General features: G+C 27.6%; 2 protein-coding genes across 2 annotated transcripts; both read left to right on the top strand.

The window, feature by feature from the left end:
• The first annotated feature begins 3018 nt into the window (after nucleotides 1–3018).
• Nucleotides 3019–6095, top strand: LOC101244831 (sterol side chain reductase 2). The gene is given in 3 exon segments (NM_001319322.2): nucleotides 3019–3043; nucleotides 4078–5357; nucleotides 5454–6095. Coding segments are annotated over 2 exon segments (1701 nt in total). The 5' UTR covers nucleotides 3019–3043; nucleotides 4078–4100; the 3' UTR covers nucleotides 5898–6095.
• A 3786-nt stretch (nucleotides 6096–9881) lies between these two features.
• On the top strand, nucleotides 9882–12643 carry LOC101266692 (exopolygalacturonase-like). Its single transcript, XM_069294369.1, has 4 exons — nucleotides 9882–10031; nucleotides 10334–10624; nucleotides 11248–11763; nucleotides 12320–12643. The coding sequence occupies exons 1-4, from the start codon at nucleotides 9882–9884 to the stop codon at nucleotides 12542–12544; spliced, it is 1182 nt and encodes a 393-aa protein (XP_069150470.1). The 3' UTR covers nucleotides 12545–12643.
• The last annotated feature ends 3168 nt before the right edge of the window (nucleotides 12644–15811 follow it).

Below are 15811 nucleotides of genomic sequence, written 5' to 3'. Positions count from 1 at the left end.
AATTTGGAAAGATGAAAAACGACATCTCATTACTCTATGTATTCATAATAATTAATTAAAAACTCTAATTTTAACAAATGGTCACTCTCTCACTGTCTATAATTTATATTTTCTGACATCACTTTAATCTATATACACGTTGCAGATCATATTTAACTATTGAATTTTCAAGATTCTTTTTATTTACCCAAGTTTTCCAGTAGTATTATATTTTATTGGAAATTTCTTTGATCAAAATGATTATTTTTTTTATATTATTTTATATTTTTAAATATTTTCATTTAGAATTTTAATATTTTTTAATTAAAAATAAAAAATATTAATTTATTTTAAAATAAAATAAAATTAAAATTTTTAATAGGAGTCGTTTGATACAAACATTAATAATGCATGGATTATTAATGCATGAATTAGTAATGCAGGGATTAATAGTGCATGAATTATTTTTTGTCAAGTGTTTGGTTCACTACTTTCCACTTAATTTTGTGTTTAATAATTTTGTGTTTAATTTATAATTCTACAAAGAAATTCTTTCCTATTATGCCCTTGTGTTATTATGAGTTTTTATTTCATGTAACTAATTCTAGGTAGATAATTACCGGACCGGATAATTTTTTTAAAGAATTATTTATTTCATTTAATTAGTTAAGTTAAATATTTATTTAACTTATCTTGACAAATTATCTTGAATAAAAAAAAATCAAAAAGAAATGAAGAAAAAAATATTAGTAAAATCATTAAATTACACCAAATAAATTTGGAGAATTAGAAAAGAACATTTATAACTACTCTAATATAAATAAAAAGGAAATTAAATTACAAAAGAATTTTTTTAAAAAAGAATAAAGGGTTAATTTAGTCATTTAAAAATTTTATCCAAGATTTAACAAATCTTAAATTAGTTATCCCTACATTTTCAAGGGATAAGATAATATCACATATGATGAATAAACAATACATAAATTAAATTAAATTAAATAATCAAATAATATATTTATTAAATTAAATTTTAATTCATAAATTATTTTACCTAATATGCCTCCAGATCGTTAGCAGTTTCATCTGATTAACAAAAGGAATCTTGAGCATTAAATAATGAACACGTGTAAAAATTTTATGAAATTTTAATCAAAGTGAATTTTATGAAAAGTTTATGTTATTCATAATGGTTTGAAATATAATAATACGTCTTTTACTTTATAAATCTTAACAAGAACGGAGAAAAATTATTCAGTAAATATACGATATTATTATTTATATATATTTATTAATGGAGAAGGAGTAAGACATTCTAATAAGATTTTTCTTTTAAAATAATAACTCGAAAATGCCTCTCAACCAATTGTAAAACAAAACTCCAAAATCTAACTTGCACGGTAGATTCGATCTGGGATAAGAATCTAATTTTAAAATAATTTACAAAATAACTTTTTAATCTTATAAAGCGTGATAATAATTAGTATTGGTTCAAAGTTAATTTCTTTTTATATAAATAAATTATTTCATATAAAACAATGACAAAATAATCACATAACGTATTTTAATTTCTCTCAGCTCATCATTTGCACTCAATAGATTCTACGTTTACGATATCCTATCTGATTACTCATAATTCTTATAGTTATTTTTTCTAAAATGCAAATTATAAAAATTATTTTATGATAAATTATTTATCATATCAATATGAAATAAAATCATAATGTATAACACTAATTATATAATTTTTTAAATTTTTAATTTTTTATTTAAAATATAAAATTAATGTATTCTAATTTTAAAAATTGTCCAAATTAACTTTCGGAAAGATACTATTATATAATTTTTTGTGGCAGACAAATCATTTATTGTTTCACCAAAATAATGCACTTGGAAAGCGGGCCAAAGGGGTCACGTGGTTGTCAGCGGACGATAAGTTACTTTGTCTTTTTCCCTATTTTTTATTTTCCAATATATTAAAAATGAAGTTTTATATTTAGTTTTCTAATTTAACTTATTAAGATAAAAATATCTTTTTAATATTAAGTAGCATCTATAATTATTTTGAATATTTTAAAACTAAACCTCACTTAATGAGTAATTATTATGGTAACAGTATTTTATCATCACGATTTGATCCTAATTGATGCAAAACCATTTTTTCATGTTTATTTTAATTGTTTCTGTAATAATATGTTACTTATAAGAATAATAATACCCGTTATAATGTTAAATCATCCGTAAAATTATCTCTTTATACTACACATATAAAACTATAGTGAATAATATTTTATGAAAAATATATTATATATAAGTAAAATAAATAATACTAAGTGTTTTAAATATGAGTATCTAAAAAAATAATATTTAAATAATATTCGTCAATTATATATAGGATTGCTTCTTTAGTGTTTAGTTTAATTAACAAAAATATTGCTTCTTTGTTATATCAAAATTATTAAAACTAATTCTTTGTCATACTTTTCTTCAAAAATAAAATCTAAATAGTACCTCACTTTAATAATCATGTAAATTTCAAATGATTATTATTAGTATAATGCCATTTAACGATATATAAAGAATAATTAACGACTCTTCAAAAGTGATACTTTTGTACTCTTTCTAACAATTTTAGTTAAGTAGTGGGGGCGTTTGATTGGTAGGCTAAATGGTGGGCTAAAGATATAAATCACACTTACAAAATGATTTTGGATTTTTTTATATTCATTTCATCATTTAAATATATATAATTCATATAAGACGGAGAAATATTGAAAATATTCATAAATTTAGCAAGTTTTTAAATTATGTTATAAGATTCAAGATGTACTATTTAAATTATAATTAATAAAGTAAAAATATTATTTTTAATAATTTTTACATATAATTTAAAAGTGTATTTAATACTTAGCTTTTTACGATTTTATCGATGTCCTCTGCCTACCAACCAAATAACATGTTTTTCCGTAAATACCCCTATTGTTGTAAGTTCTCTATAAAGCACACTATCATCTTTAACTAAACCATCTCTCATTTTGGGGAGTAAACTCTGCAATCCAATTATTAGGTACTCATTTTTCATCTCTTCTCAATTTTTTCTCACTATGATTATTATTTTGTTAAATTTAAGCTAATTTTATAGCTATTTATGCATGAAAAATCATAATTAGTGTTAAGAATTCGGTAGTTAATTATGCTTTTCTTTTTGTACAATGCATGACATAGTTAGAGTAGAACAAATTATTTTGTTGCTCATGAGTCATGTTTCACGCATGCTGAAGTTTTTGGGTTTAATTTTTTTTTTTGAAGTTAGTTTTATAAACCAATGTGTTGAAAATAATTTTCTGTAAAGAACAAATTATATTGTTGCGGAATCAGTTGATAATTTTGAAGTGAAAGAGCATAATCTTATTTTTTGGTAATGCTCCAATAGAAGCATATACTAGTAATTTTGTTAGTTTTGCATATCAAAGAAAAATGTTATTAGTTGAAAAATTATGTTGTATATATAGTCAAATTATAAATATTTAAAGCTTGGATATTTTTGACATAAGTTAGGTTTGAACTTGCTCTGTTTTCGTTTACTACTGTTCTTCCCTAAATTTGAATAAATTATTGAGAAAGCGGAATGGATTATTTCTCTTGAGTTTTTTTTTTTTTCTGAATATTTCTATGTTTTTTTTTGTGAATATGGAGGTAAATTTGTCAAAAAGTTTAGATGATTTTTGGAAGACAACTTAGATTAGTGATGTTTAACGATTAATTAGTATAAGTTGAGTGACCATTCAGATATTCAACTCCATATTTAGTCTATTTTACCTTTACATCAGTTGATTTTACAATGATAATTAGTAACAAGAAAATGGCCATGGTGCATAAATTTCAACTTTTAGTTTCAAGATTGTACTGAACTTGGCGTTTTTCGCGGGATGCTGTTGTTGTTAATCTGACTGTCAATAGCATTATGTTTTTGGGAGAGGTTTCATATTGATGCTATTTGTGCCTTAAAGTTTGTTAAGTAGTGCTCAATTGGTATGTGATTGATGATAAGTAGTACATTTCTTGGCTGTGGTTCTTAACTTGGATTCGTCGTTGTAACAGTTGTTTGTCCTCAAGTTTTCAAGATGTCGGATGCTAAGGCCCCCGTGGCCACTGCTTACCCTAAGAGGAAGATCCAGTTGGTGGACTTCCTTCTTTCGTTCCGATGGATCATTGTCATCTTTTTTGTCCTTCCATTCTCGTTCTTGTATTACTTCTCGATATATCTAGGGGATGTGAAATCCGAGAGGAAATCTTACAAGCAACGCCAGATGGAACACGATGAGAATGTTAAAGAGGTTGTGAAGCGTCTTGGCCAGAGGAATGCAGAAAAGGATGGTCTTGTATGCACAGCCAGACCTCCTTGGGTGGTTGTTGGAATGAGAAATGTCGACTATAAACGTGCTCGTCATTTTGAAGTTGATCTTTCAAAGTTTAGAAATATACTTGATATTGACACGGAGCGGATGGTTGCTAAAGTTGAGCCTCTAGTCAATATGGGCCAAATGTCAAGGGTCACTATCCCAATGAATCTTTCCCTTGCAGTTCTCGCTGAGCTCGATGATCTTACCGTTGGTGGTTTGATCAATGGGTTCGGGGTTGAAGGAAGTTCTCACATATTTGGGTTGTTCTCTGACACTGTTGTAGCACTTGAGGTTGTTCTAGCTGATGGAAAGGTTGTTAGAGCTACAAAGGACAACGAATATTCTGATCTTTTCTACGCTATTCCGTGGTCTCAAGGAACATTGGGGCTTCTTGTTTCAGCTGAAATCAAGCTTATACCAGTTGATCAATACGTGAAACTTACCTACAAACCTGTAAGGGGTAATCTTAAAGAGCTTGCTCAGGCTTACGCGGATTCTTTTGCACCTAAAGATGGAGATCAGGACAATCCTTCTAAAGTTCCTGAGATGGTAGAAGGCATGATTTATGGTCCAACCGAAGGGGTTATGATGACCGGTATGTATGCTTCGAGGAATGAAGCCAAACGAAGGGGTAATGTAATCAACAATTACGGTTGGTGGTTCAAACCATGGTTTTACCAACACGCTCAAACCGCACTAAAAAGAGGGGAATTTGTTGAGTACATTCCAACTAGGGACTACTACCACAGACACACGAGATCGTTGTATTGGGAAGGTAAACTAATTCTTCCATTCGGTGATCAGTTCTGGTTTAGGTTCCTCTTAGGATGGCTCATGCCACCAAAGATTGCTCTGCTCAAAGCCACACAAAGTGAGGCTATTAGAAACTATTACCATGACCATCATGTCATTCAAGATCTCCTTGTTCCTCTTTACAAGGTCGGTGATTGTCTCGAGTGGGTTCATCGCGAGATGGAGGTAAAAATTTGTTCGTCTTTTAGTCCGGTTTTTTTGGTTTTTGGCAATTCCTTTAACTAAAGCACATTTTGGTACATACGAATTGTATTTGTTTAGGTATATCCAATTTGGCTGTGCCCACACAGAATTTACAAGCTGCCAGTGAGACCAATGATCTACCCTGAACCAGGATTCGAGAAACACAAAAGGCAGGGTGACACCGAATATGCACAAATGTATACTGATGTTGGTGTGTACTATGTTCCGGGAGCAGTCCTGAGGGGTGAGCCGTTTGATGGTTCAGAGAAATGCCGACAACTTGAGCTTTGGTTGATAGAGAACCATGGATTTCAGGCTCAATACGCGGTGACTGAGCTGACAGAGAAGAATTTCTGGAGGATGTTTGATAACGGTCTGTACGAGCAATGCAGAAGGAAGTACAAAGCTATCGGAACGTTCATGAGTGTGTACTATAAATCGAAGAAAGGAAGGAAGACAGAGAAGGAAGTGCAGGAAGCTGAGCAAGAGAAAGCTGAACAAGAGACTCCTGAAGCAAATTGATTCCGAAGAATAGTAGAATTTCTATGACTTTTTTATTTTTTTTTTATTTTTTATGATCGTCTGTTTAGTTGGTTTCTAGTATGAATTTTCGCCTTTTAAATAAGCAGCTACATTGAACAAGTATTTTACTAGTAGTAAGGTCTGCTTGCCTGTTCCAAATTCAAAAAATGTTTCAAATAATAATGGCTAGTGCAGTTCAAAACTCTCAAGTTTCATTTCTTTATATATACATACTGCTTTTTTTTTTTCAAGACATTTCTGCCTCATGAAATTTGAAAAGAATTAAGATGCAGGAAGTTGTGTTTAGTCATAATTACAAATTATGATATTTTTCGAAATTTTATAGCTAAACATGATTTTTGAAATTTAATTTCGAAAAAAGTAATATATATTGATGGCCAAATGAACCTCAACATAACATGAATAAATAATGAATTATAAGAAATAAGGTATACATTAGTTTTGTGTATAAACGATACTTTGTCGGGTATAAATTTTTTTGGACAAAGGACAAAAATCACATACTTTTAAGGTAAAATTACAATTTGTTACTTATAAGTTTATAATTATAAAAATTTCTCAAACTCATACAATAATATAAGCGCGGATATATTAATTTGATGTGCGAGATACATTAATCGTTAAGTAAGATATATTATATTTTATAGATGATACACTAATCTAATGTACATTTTATACGTGATACACTAATCTGATGCGTGAGATATATTAATTTAAAGCGCTGATTTATTAATCTGATGCGTGAAAATGAGGAATTTTAGAAATTCGTAAAACTAATACAGGATAATGGTAAAAGACAAATTATATTAGTAATACAAGAGGGATTTAATGCATTAGCATGATTAAAAAGTCAATTGACCCTCAAAATATTTTTTACATCTTTTTCGCAATGGTTGTGAAAGGTTTTAAACAAATATTTCTTTGAAATTACTTCTTTTCCTTTCTTTCTGTGCTATCCCGTGAACTGTCAGTATCGAGACAAGTTCAGAATATTGCTCTGAGCGTAGACTAGTCTGCTCAAGCAGTCACAAATTATGAAATGTCGTCTATTTTAATATGTAAAACTAAATAATGAATAAAAAATAATTTGTATATATTAATACGAATATTATTAATACATTCTATTTAATATTGTTCCTATACATCCTCTCAAATGACTACTGAATGAGACCCTTAACTAGGGATGGTTATACGGGACCAGTTTAGCTTAACCCGCAAAATTTTTTATTTACTTCATCCACATAACAACTTTTTTTCATTTTCAACCTACCCCGCCATGCCTCACCCCACCTAACAATTTTTTCATTTTCAACCCGCTTCACCGCACATAACAATCTTTTTCGTTTCAACCCGTCCCAACCTGACCGCATAGAGCGGCCCCCATAATTTTTTAAATATTTTTTTCTAGTTAAGTTTGATACTAAAAATGAATTCATTTTTTAATTAAATTGTATTAATTTAAAGGACAATGACTTAGAGATTTATTTTTAGAGGTCAATTAGAAACATGTAAAAGATTGAATTATTTTTTATTAAACCATTTTCATTTACTATAGCTTTAAAGAAATCATCTTAAGAAATAATGCTCTATCACAATAATAACATGTACAGAGTTAAAATAAAATACGAACTCACGTAAAAACACACATACCCTAACCTGCAACCCATCCCATTCCGCCCTACATTATTTTTTTTTAAAAAAACCACTCCGCGTCCCTCCCACCCCACTCAACCTTAAACTCACCCCATCCCGCGTCCGCGCCACCTCATTTCCATCCCTACCCTTGACCCACCAATCAAACATATATTCCATGTTTTTTTAAAAAAAAAACTAAAGAAAAAAGTAGCCGTTAGAAAAGTAGAACGTTATGCCTAACGTTACAATCCCACCTATAAAAAACAATATTCTCTACATACTCCATTTATTTATTAAAAGCATAGCAAAGCAAAGAAATTAGGATAATAAGAGATATGGGTATGGTGGTTGTTATTTCTCTTCCATTTATACTTTTCACAATTCTTATTGGATTTGGATGTTTTTTCTTTGGAAGAGCTAAAGGTAGACAAGATATCAAAACCAATCCCCAAGTCTTTGGGGTACCCACCCCACCACCTGGTGCACCTCTTTCTTCAACTCATGAATTCAAACTGCAAGACAATACTTCAAATGTGTAACATTGGGGGTGGATTCATTCTACTTGTGCAAACATGAATAGTGTGAATGATATATATTTTTTTTGTTAAGATTCTCGTATATTCTTTATTTTTTTGAATTTCAATTGTGAGAGTCAGTGGAGATGACCTATACTGAGTATGTTGTTAATTATTGTTGTTGTTGTTAAAGTTGTATTACGAATCGGTGATTAAAGTATGTTTTGATCATATTTTGGTAATGAAATTGTATCAATTGAGTGCAAACTCCCTCTTATATTACTTTATATTTATTTATGTGACAATAATTTTGAATACGAAATGTCAAATTGAGTGAACTTCAATAGTGAATGTTCAATTTTTTAATTTTTATAATTATTCATGTATTTACAATTGTTTCTTCAATAGTGAATGTTCAATTTTTTAATTTTTATAATTATTCATGTATTTACAATTGTTTCTTCAATTTTTTTTTTTTAAAAAAAAACACTATTGCCTCTCTCATTAGAGGGAGTGCAATTTATATGTTGTCAATTCTAAATACTAAAGAAGTATTTGAAAAAAGACGCAGCAATTTTTTTAAAAAAAGGGTAAGTTAATTAAAATTTTTAATAAAATAACATAATAATTGATATATTTATATATAATTTTTTTTTATGGTTTTTAAAAAATAAAATCAAAATCACACCATAAAATATCAATTCTTTAACCGATTTAATTTGGATTGCGGTTCGATTTAACGCAATTACCCTTGAGTCTTGGCGTAATGTTTTGCAAATTAATTTTTTGTCTATTTATTATTTTAGAAAACTGATTTAATCGATTATACGATTCCCATTAAAGATTTTTAAAAGAAGAAGAAAAGGTAAAGCAATCTCTATCATATAGTTCAACACTATACAATACTTTTAGTTTATTGGAAGTTATATACTCCATATTTCCTATAAATAATAGAATATACGTTAAGCAATTTTGTGATGATAAAAATCAATTATATGGTATAAAAATATCAACATGTTATTTAGAGTAATATTATTGTGATTAAAAAAAATGATTTAGGATTGATATAATATAAAGAACTATTTATACCATACATTATTTTACCTAATTTAGTAAAGCAACTCGATTGATATAGTGTGTAAGAAAAATATTAAATTTGTCATATTGAAACTGGTAATTTTAATATTATTTATGATGAGATTAATTATACTTAAATTATTTCTTATCCGGTGTTTAATTTAATGTATTCAAGCATAATTCTGTCTTTAATCATATTTATTCATCTATTACTAAATAAAAAACATGGTAATTCTAATACCATGAGGTGCTATGTTTAGTTTTACACCATATAATACTTAAAAAAGATTTATAACTAATATTATGCATTGAAAATACTACTAAACTAGATATTGATTAATATCGATCAAGGTAATATGGAAAATATATTCATACAATTAAGTTACCTTTGAGGTAATTATAGGTAAAACTATATAATTAAGTATTAAATAATGACTACTTAAAATGGTACAATTAACATATTATTACTTGTTAAACTAAGTAAAGTATAACGTAAAAATCGTTAAGTTGATCCATATAACTTAATTACATATTATAAAATGGAAAGTGAGATACCTCATTATAATTCGATTGATCCTCACGTTAAAATTGGGATTTAATTTGTTTTGTTTCCATTTTCGACTATAAAAATTTCACTAAATAAATACTTCAAATAAATCATTTGTAAGAACTCAACTTAAAAATTATCATCTTCCACAAGTCTTGAAAGAAAACACAAAATCAAACAATACAAAAAATGACTTCTTCCCATTTTTTCTTTCATTTCCTTTCTTTGTTTGTCATTTTCTTGATAATCATTAAGGTTTCTCAAGTTCATGGTAATGGTTCAGTGTTTAATGTTCAAGATTTTGGTGCTAGTCCTAATGGGAAGACTGATAGTAGTCAGGTAAAATCGCAATCGTCGAAATTAGTAATCTAGAAAAATATGACAGACAAACTGCTATAACATGTTACAATATACTAATAATGTATAGAGTGGTAAAATTACCATTGTCCACAAAATAGTTATCGATTCATTTTTGGTGAATAATTACATTGCGTAGATAAATAACTTCTTTCAATGTATATGTCTCCTCACTTTTTACCTTTTCTTGTTAATATACATAGAATATACACTCATTATACATATATTATACATCCGTCGATTATTGTTATCGTTATTTCTCAAGTCTTTTTGTTTCTTTGTAGGCATTTTTGAAGGCATGGGGCCAAGCATGTCAAAACAATGGAGGAGGCACAGTCCTTATTCCAATAGGAACTTTTTTGTTGAATACATTAACATTTAATGGGCCATGCAAAGGCCCAATGTTTTTTAACATTAACGGACTTTTAAAAGCTCCTTTGGGGAAAGTCAAAGATGATTATTGGATATTATTTGAACATATTGATGGGCTGACTATTAATGGACAAGGTTCGTTAGATGGTCAAGGCCCATCTGCATGGTCCATGTATAATGATAACGGCCCAAATCCTCCTTCGGTAAAAAAAATAATATTTTTATTGCATATTAAATATTTTCTTCCCTTCTAATTGTTTATTTTGCGTACTAAATAAAAAAATAAAATCACAAATAAAAAGATTAAAAAGGGAGAAAAATATAACCTCCTCCGTCTAGTTTATCAACACGACTGAAGTATACATTATCTATATACTTTAATTGTATATGCTGTATATATGTGTATATAGTATGTATACTATATTTTTATAATTATGTATTTAAGTATATACTACCTATTCACTATGTACATATTTTTTTTGACAAAATTTTCCAAAAGATAGTGAGTTGTAATATTTTATATAAAAAAATTATAATATCTTAATATTGGAATTAAATAGAGATTTCAAATGTAACTAATGGAATTACTATTATAGTCATTACTAGAAACATAAAAATTTTCCGTTGTGAATCAATGTAAATTTTATGCTATAATATATGATTTTCAATGAGAAAATGTAGGGTGGTAAACAAATTTTCATTGAAATACAATTTTTTTTTCCTTATGTTTCAATCAAAACATTTGTATAGTTGCTATTAACTAATGGTTTTTATAACATTGTATCATGGACTAATAACATTTTATTTTCTTGTATATTATAAACAGTCGATAAAATTCAACAGCATAAGCAATGGTTTTCTACAAGGCATAACATCAATCAACAGCAAGTTCTTCCACTTCCAAATTAATAAAAGCCAAGGAGTTCATTTTCAGAACATGACCATAATAGCGCCAGGCGAAAGCCCAAATACTGACGGGATTCATATAGGCGGCTCCAACGATATAATTATTAACAAAGTAAATATTTCAACAGGAGATGATTGTGTTTCAATTGGGCCTGGTACTTCTAATGTTCATATTTCTGAGGTTAATTGTGGGCCTGGACATGGCATTAGCATTGGAAGTTTAGGAAAATACCAAAATGAAGGTGATGTGAATGGAGTTATTGTGACAAATTGTAATATTGGGAAAACTCAAAATGGTCTAAGGATAAAGAGTTGGGCACCTTCACCTCCTAGCAAAGTTTTCAATGTCACTTTTGTTGATATTAATGTGAATTATGTTGAAAATCCTATCATCATTGATCAACACTATTGTCCTCACTCTTCTTGTAAAAGTCAGGTACGTAATTTATGTGACACGTTTTCATTTTTCAAATTTTATTTAACTCATCATTTTATTCTTATTGAGAAGATCTACTACCACATAGATATTTACAACTTGTTTTACATTATAAACTTTAAAAATAATTTCTTTTCTCTCTTTTGTATCGTCTAGTCAAATATTGCTACGTGATCACTAGAACTTTCAATAACAAACAAGTTTTATATATAGATTCTATAACAATCAAAGTTTTTTTTTCTTAAAAAAAAATAACTTTCATATTATGTTATGTTATATTATATATTTTATCCGAATCAGACCCCAAAATGAACACTTTTTTGAGCATCACATTCCTAAATAGATAAAAATGAAAACTTTGCCCAAAATGAACTCTCCTTTTTGTTTCACTTCATCAAAATAAAATACAAAACGACTTTGTTATAGAAAGATTTAAAAATATACTTTATCAAATGTATAGATAGCTAGTGGTTAAAAACCTAAGCATTTGAACATTTATTGCTGGTAAAATGCATTTTTTTTTGTTTGTATATTAATTATATATATTTGTATACAGGGCGAATCACAAGTGCAGATTTCAGATGTAAAATTCATAAATGTAAAAGGAACTTCAGCATCAAAAGAGGCAGTAGTGTTTGATTGTAGCAAAAGTGTACCATGTCAAGGGATTGAGCTAAGGGGTTTGCAATTAACTTTGGATGGCCAACAGAGTACATCTGCAACTTGTGAAAATGCAAATATGAAATTTAATGGACCACAAATTCCTTCTCAATGTAGTTGATTATTCTTATAACCAACTTTTCTACTAGTAATATTTAGAGGTTGATAGATAAGTGAGTGTGAATCCGGATTTAATCTGGCTTCGATATGAGTATCGAGGACACATTGGAAGCTAGGATATAGTAGTAGTTGTATTTTGGATTCTAATTCCATCAATAAACCCTTTTAATTGCCAGTTATAATGTCTAAGGAAATGAAATATGATTTGACCTTTGGTAATTTCTTTGTGTCTCTTAATTGTACTCTTATTTGAAGTAGCTAGTCATTTTTGTTTTATCTTGTTTCTCTTTTTGATTTAATTTATATACATCGTCAACATAAATATTTTAAACTTATGTAATAAATCAAAGAATATATGTATAATAAGTCTCATTAACAAGTGGAATTTATAACGTGATTTTTTGATGTAAAAATTACTTACATGATGTAGATAATATATATACTCCTTTTAAAATATGGAGTATAGTTGTAATGCATTACTTCAAAGAACAAACTGGACTTCGAGCCCGTTTTGGATGAGATTAAAAAAAGTAACTTTTAAAAAATATTTTGTAAGTGTTGAAACTTATTTTTAAAATAAGAAGTTATGTGTTTGGATAATAATAATAATAATAAATAAAATAACAATAACAACAATAATAATAATAATAAAAAAATAACAATAATAATAATAATAAATAATAATAATAATATAATATTTATAATAATATTTTTTATCAGCATCCTTTGGATATATATAATATTTTTTTTCAAAATAGTGATAACAACTAATAAGTCAATTTATTCTCCATGTGTAAAAAGATATTATTCTTTAATGGTGTATATACTCTATATATACTATGTGTTATTAAAAAGCATTTATTCTTTAGCAGGATTTTGATAATAAGTTTTAAATATTTTTCCTTTTACCGTTTTCTTAAATTTATGAGGTAAGAGTGAAGATGTGTTATGTTCGGTGATATTTGCAAAAAGAGACAATGGAGCACTTTTTGAACTTGAATTGAAGATAGAGTTGGAAAATAAGATATAAATCATTTTCAATTTTTGAAAATGAACGGAATTTGAATTTTTTTTATAATGAAATACTAATTTAAAATATAAAGTAAGAAAATATTATGAAAAAAAAAAAGAATAATACTCCATTACCGAATGAGTTCTAACTATTTTCTTTGGGGTTTTCATTCGTTTGATATGCACATTAGAACATAACTAAAATTTAAATTCGCGCTGGAAAGCCTCACTTGAAGAGATAAACCGCTCCAAACAAAGACGACTCCGTACCAAAAAGACTCAAAAACCCATAACTTCTTTGATTAATGAAAGAGTTGTTACCCATTATTAAAAGGCCTTCAAAGTGCCCAAAAGTAACAACTTCCCTAGGTTAACTTTGATCACATTAACATTCAATTAATCAACTAAGTAAATTAGTAGATCTCAAGTATTACAGGAGTTTGAAAAGTGAGTTATTATTATAATTATTATAATTACTTTACTATATAATGTATAAACATAAGTATTATGAATTCAATGATTATTAACATCCTTTTGTCACGAGAGTCTCGTGTGATGAAACTGGCATTTTGTGTTGAGCCCTACATCTTCAACTTGTTCATACCTTCAAGAGTTGCCGCTTTCGAGTTTGAAAAATAAATAAAAGGCACATCAATTTTCTTAAATTAATGCGAGAGAGTTGCTTAAGTGATAAATATTTTGCGCCTTTAATTCCAAGATTGTTAGTTCGAATCAGTAATAAGGCAACATAAAAATCTCTTAGGAACGAATAAAAAAAACTATTCATATAATAAATATACGAGAAATGAAATTTGTTTGACTAGTACTCTAAATAATGCTAGAGAATATGACGTTTTGCACACCCTTAATGTGTGTTTTAATTTGTGATTTTCACTTTATCCTACCTTTTTTATTTTATTTTTATGATGATTTGTAATTTTTTGTAAAACAATAAAGAATTATAAAGTTATCGATCCATTTTGAGCAACTATAGATGAGGAAAGGAGCTTTCGATATTTTCTCTGTGGCTAAGCAAATTCTCTTAGCTAAACAAAGTTAGGTGATTGATAGTTTGGTTATGACAAAAAAAAAAAAGAGAAGAAGTTAGGGTGCAAATCACACATGTAGGAAAAAATAGAATATGATGTAAATTGCACAATAAACATATATTAAGGCCCTTGAATGAGCTTATAAAAAATAATTTATAAGTCGAATGTTAAAAGTCAAAAATAGATGATGTCCTATTTTTGACTTATTTTAACTTCTTTAGCTAAAAGTCGGTGCTGAAAATCAATGGGCAAAAACTTATCTGCACCTTGTGCTTGTATCAAACTATTTCAATTTTCATTTTTATGCGATTTAATAAAATAAAATGCATGTTATGCTAATTAATTAAAGTTAAGTAAAATGAACATATTTAAACACATGACATGAATTGATGTACACACTCGATGCGAATAAGTTTTACCCCTTTATAATCTTTTCAAACTCCTTTAAAAAAAACTACATAAGATTTAAAAACACTAAAAATAAATAATCTAATTGTACTAAATATATAAGGTTAAAATAAGTTAATCTGAATTGCACTAGAAATATAAGGTTGAAATTAGTTAATATAAACTGCACTAGATATGTAAAATTGAAATAAGCGAATTGGTACTATTTTAACTTCATAAAGTATACGGGAATACTCTTGTTTTTTTTACAAATATTTATTTTATATTAGAAGTACTTTGATTATGTTTTTTTTTAAAAATACTAAAATAAATATGTTGAATTTATTAGTAGAGATCTTATCTTAACTTTAACACCATGGTTTTAGATTTTTAATTATGTTTTTTAATAAGTGGGTGACCACAATTTGTAAAATGCACAAAAGTCAACTAATGAAATTAATGTCCCAATATTATAAAATGAAGATATTACTACTATAAATGAAATTAATGTCCCAATATCACTTTCCTCTTCACCTATTTTACTTTATTTATTGCTCAAAATGTTACTCACTTAATAACGTGCAGTGTTAATCTTTATAAATCTTCCATACTTATAATTATGCTAAGACGAAAAGACCTTCCGTTTATGGTACCAAATCAAGAATAAAAATTACTATATATTATTTGACCTCTTAGATTTATGATATATTTTTAAAAATATTTTTAAGTAAAGGTTGTTTTTAAATTAATCTTATTGATTAATATTTTAGAAATTTAAATTTGATTGTCATAATTATTTTGTATAGTCATTTAATATTAAG

Source organism: Solanum lycopersicum, chromosome 2, assembly GCF_036512215.1.
Source record: "Solanum lycopersicum chromosome 2, SLM_r2.1".
Taxonomy (NCBI): domain Eukaryota; kingdom Viridiplantae; phylum Streptophyta; class Magnoliopsida; order Solanales; family Solanaceae; genus Solanum; species Solanum lycopersicum.
The sequence above is the reverse complement of the archived record's forward strand: the minus strand, read 5'-3'. Positions and strand labels throughout refer to the sequence as shown.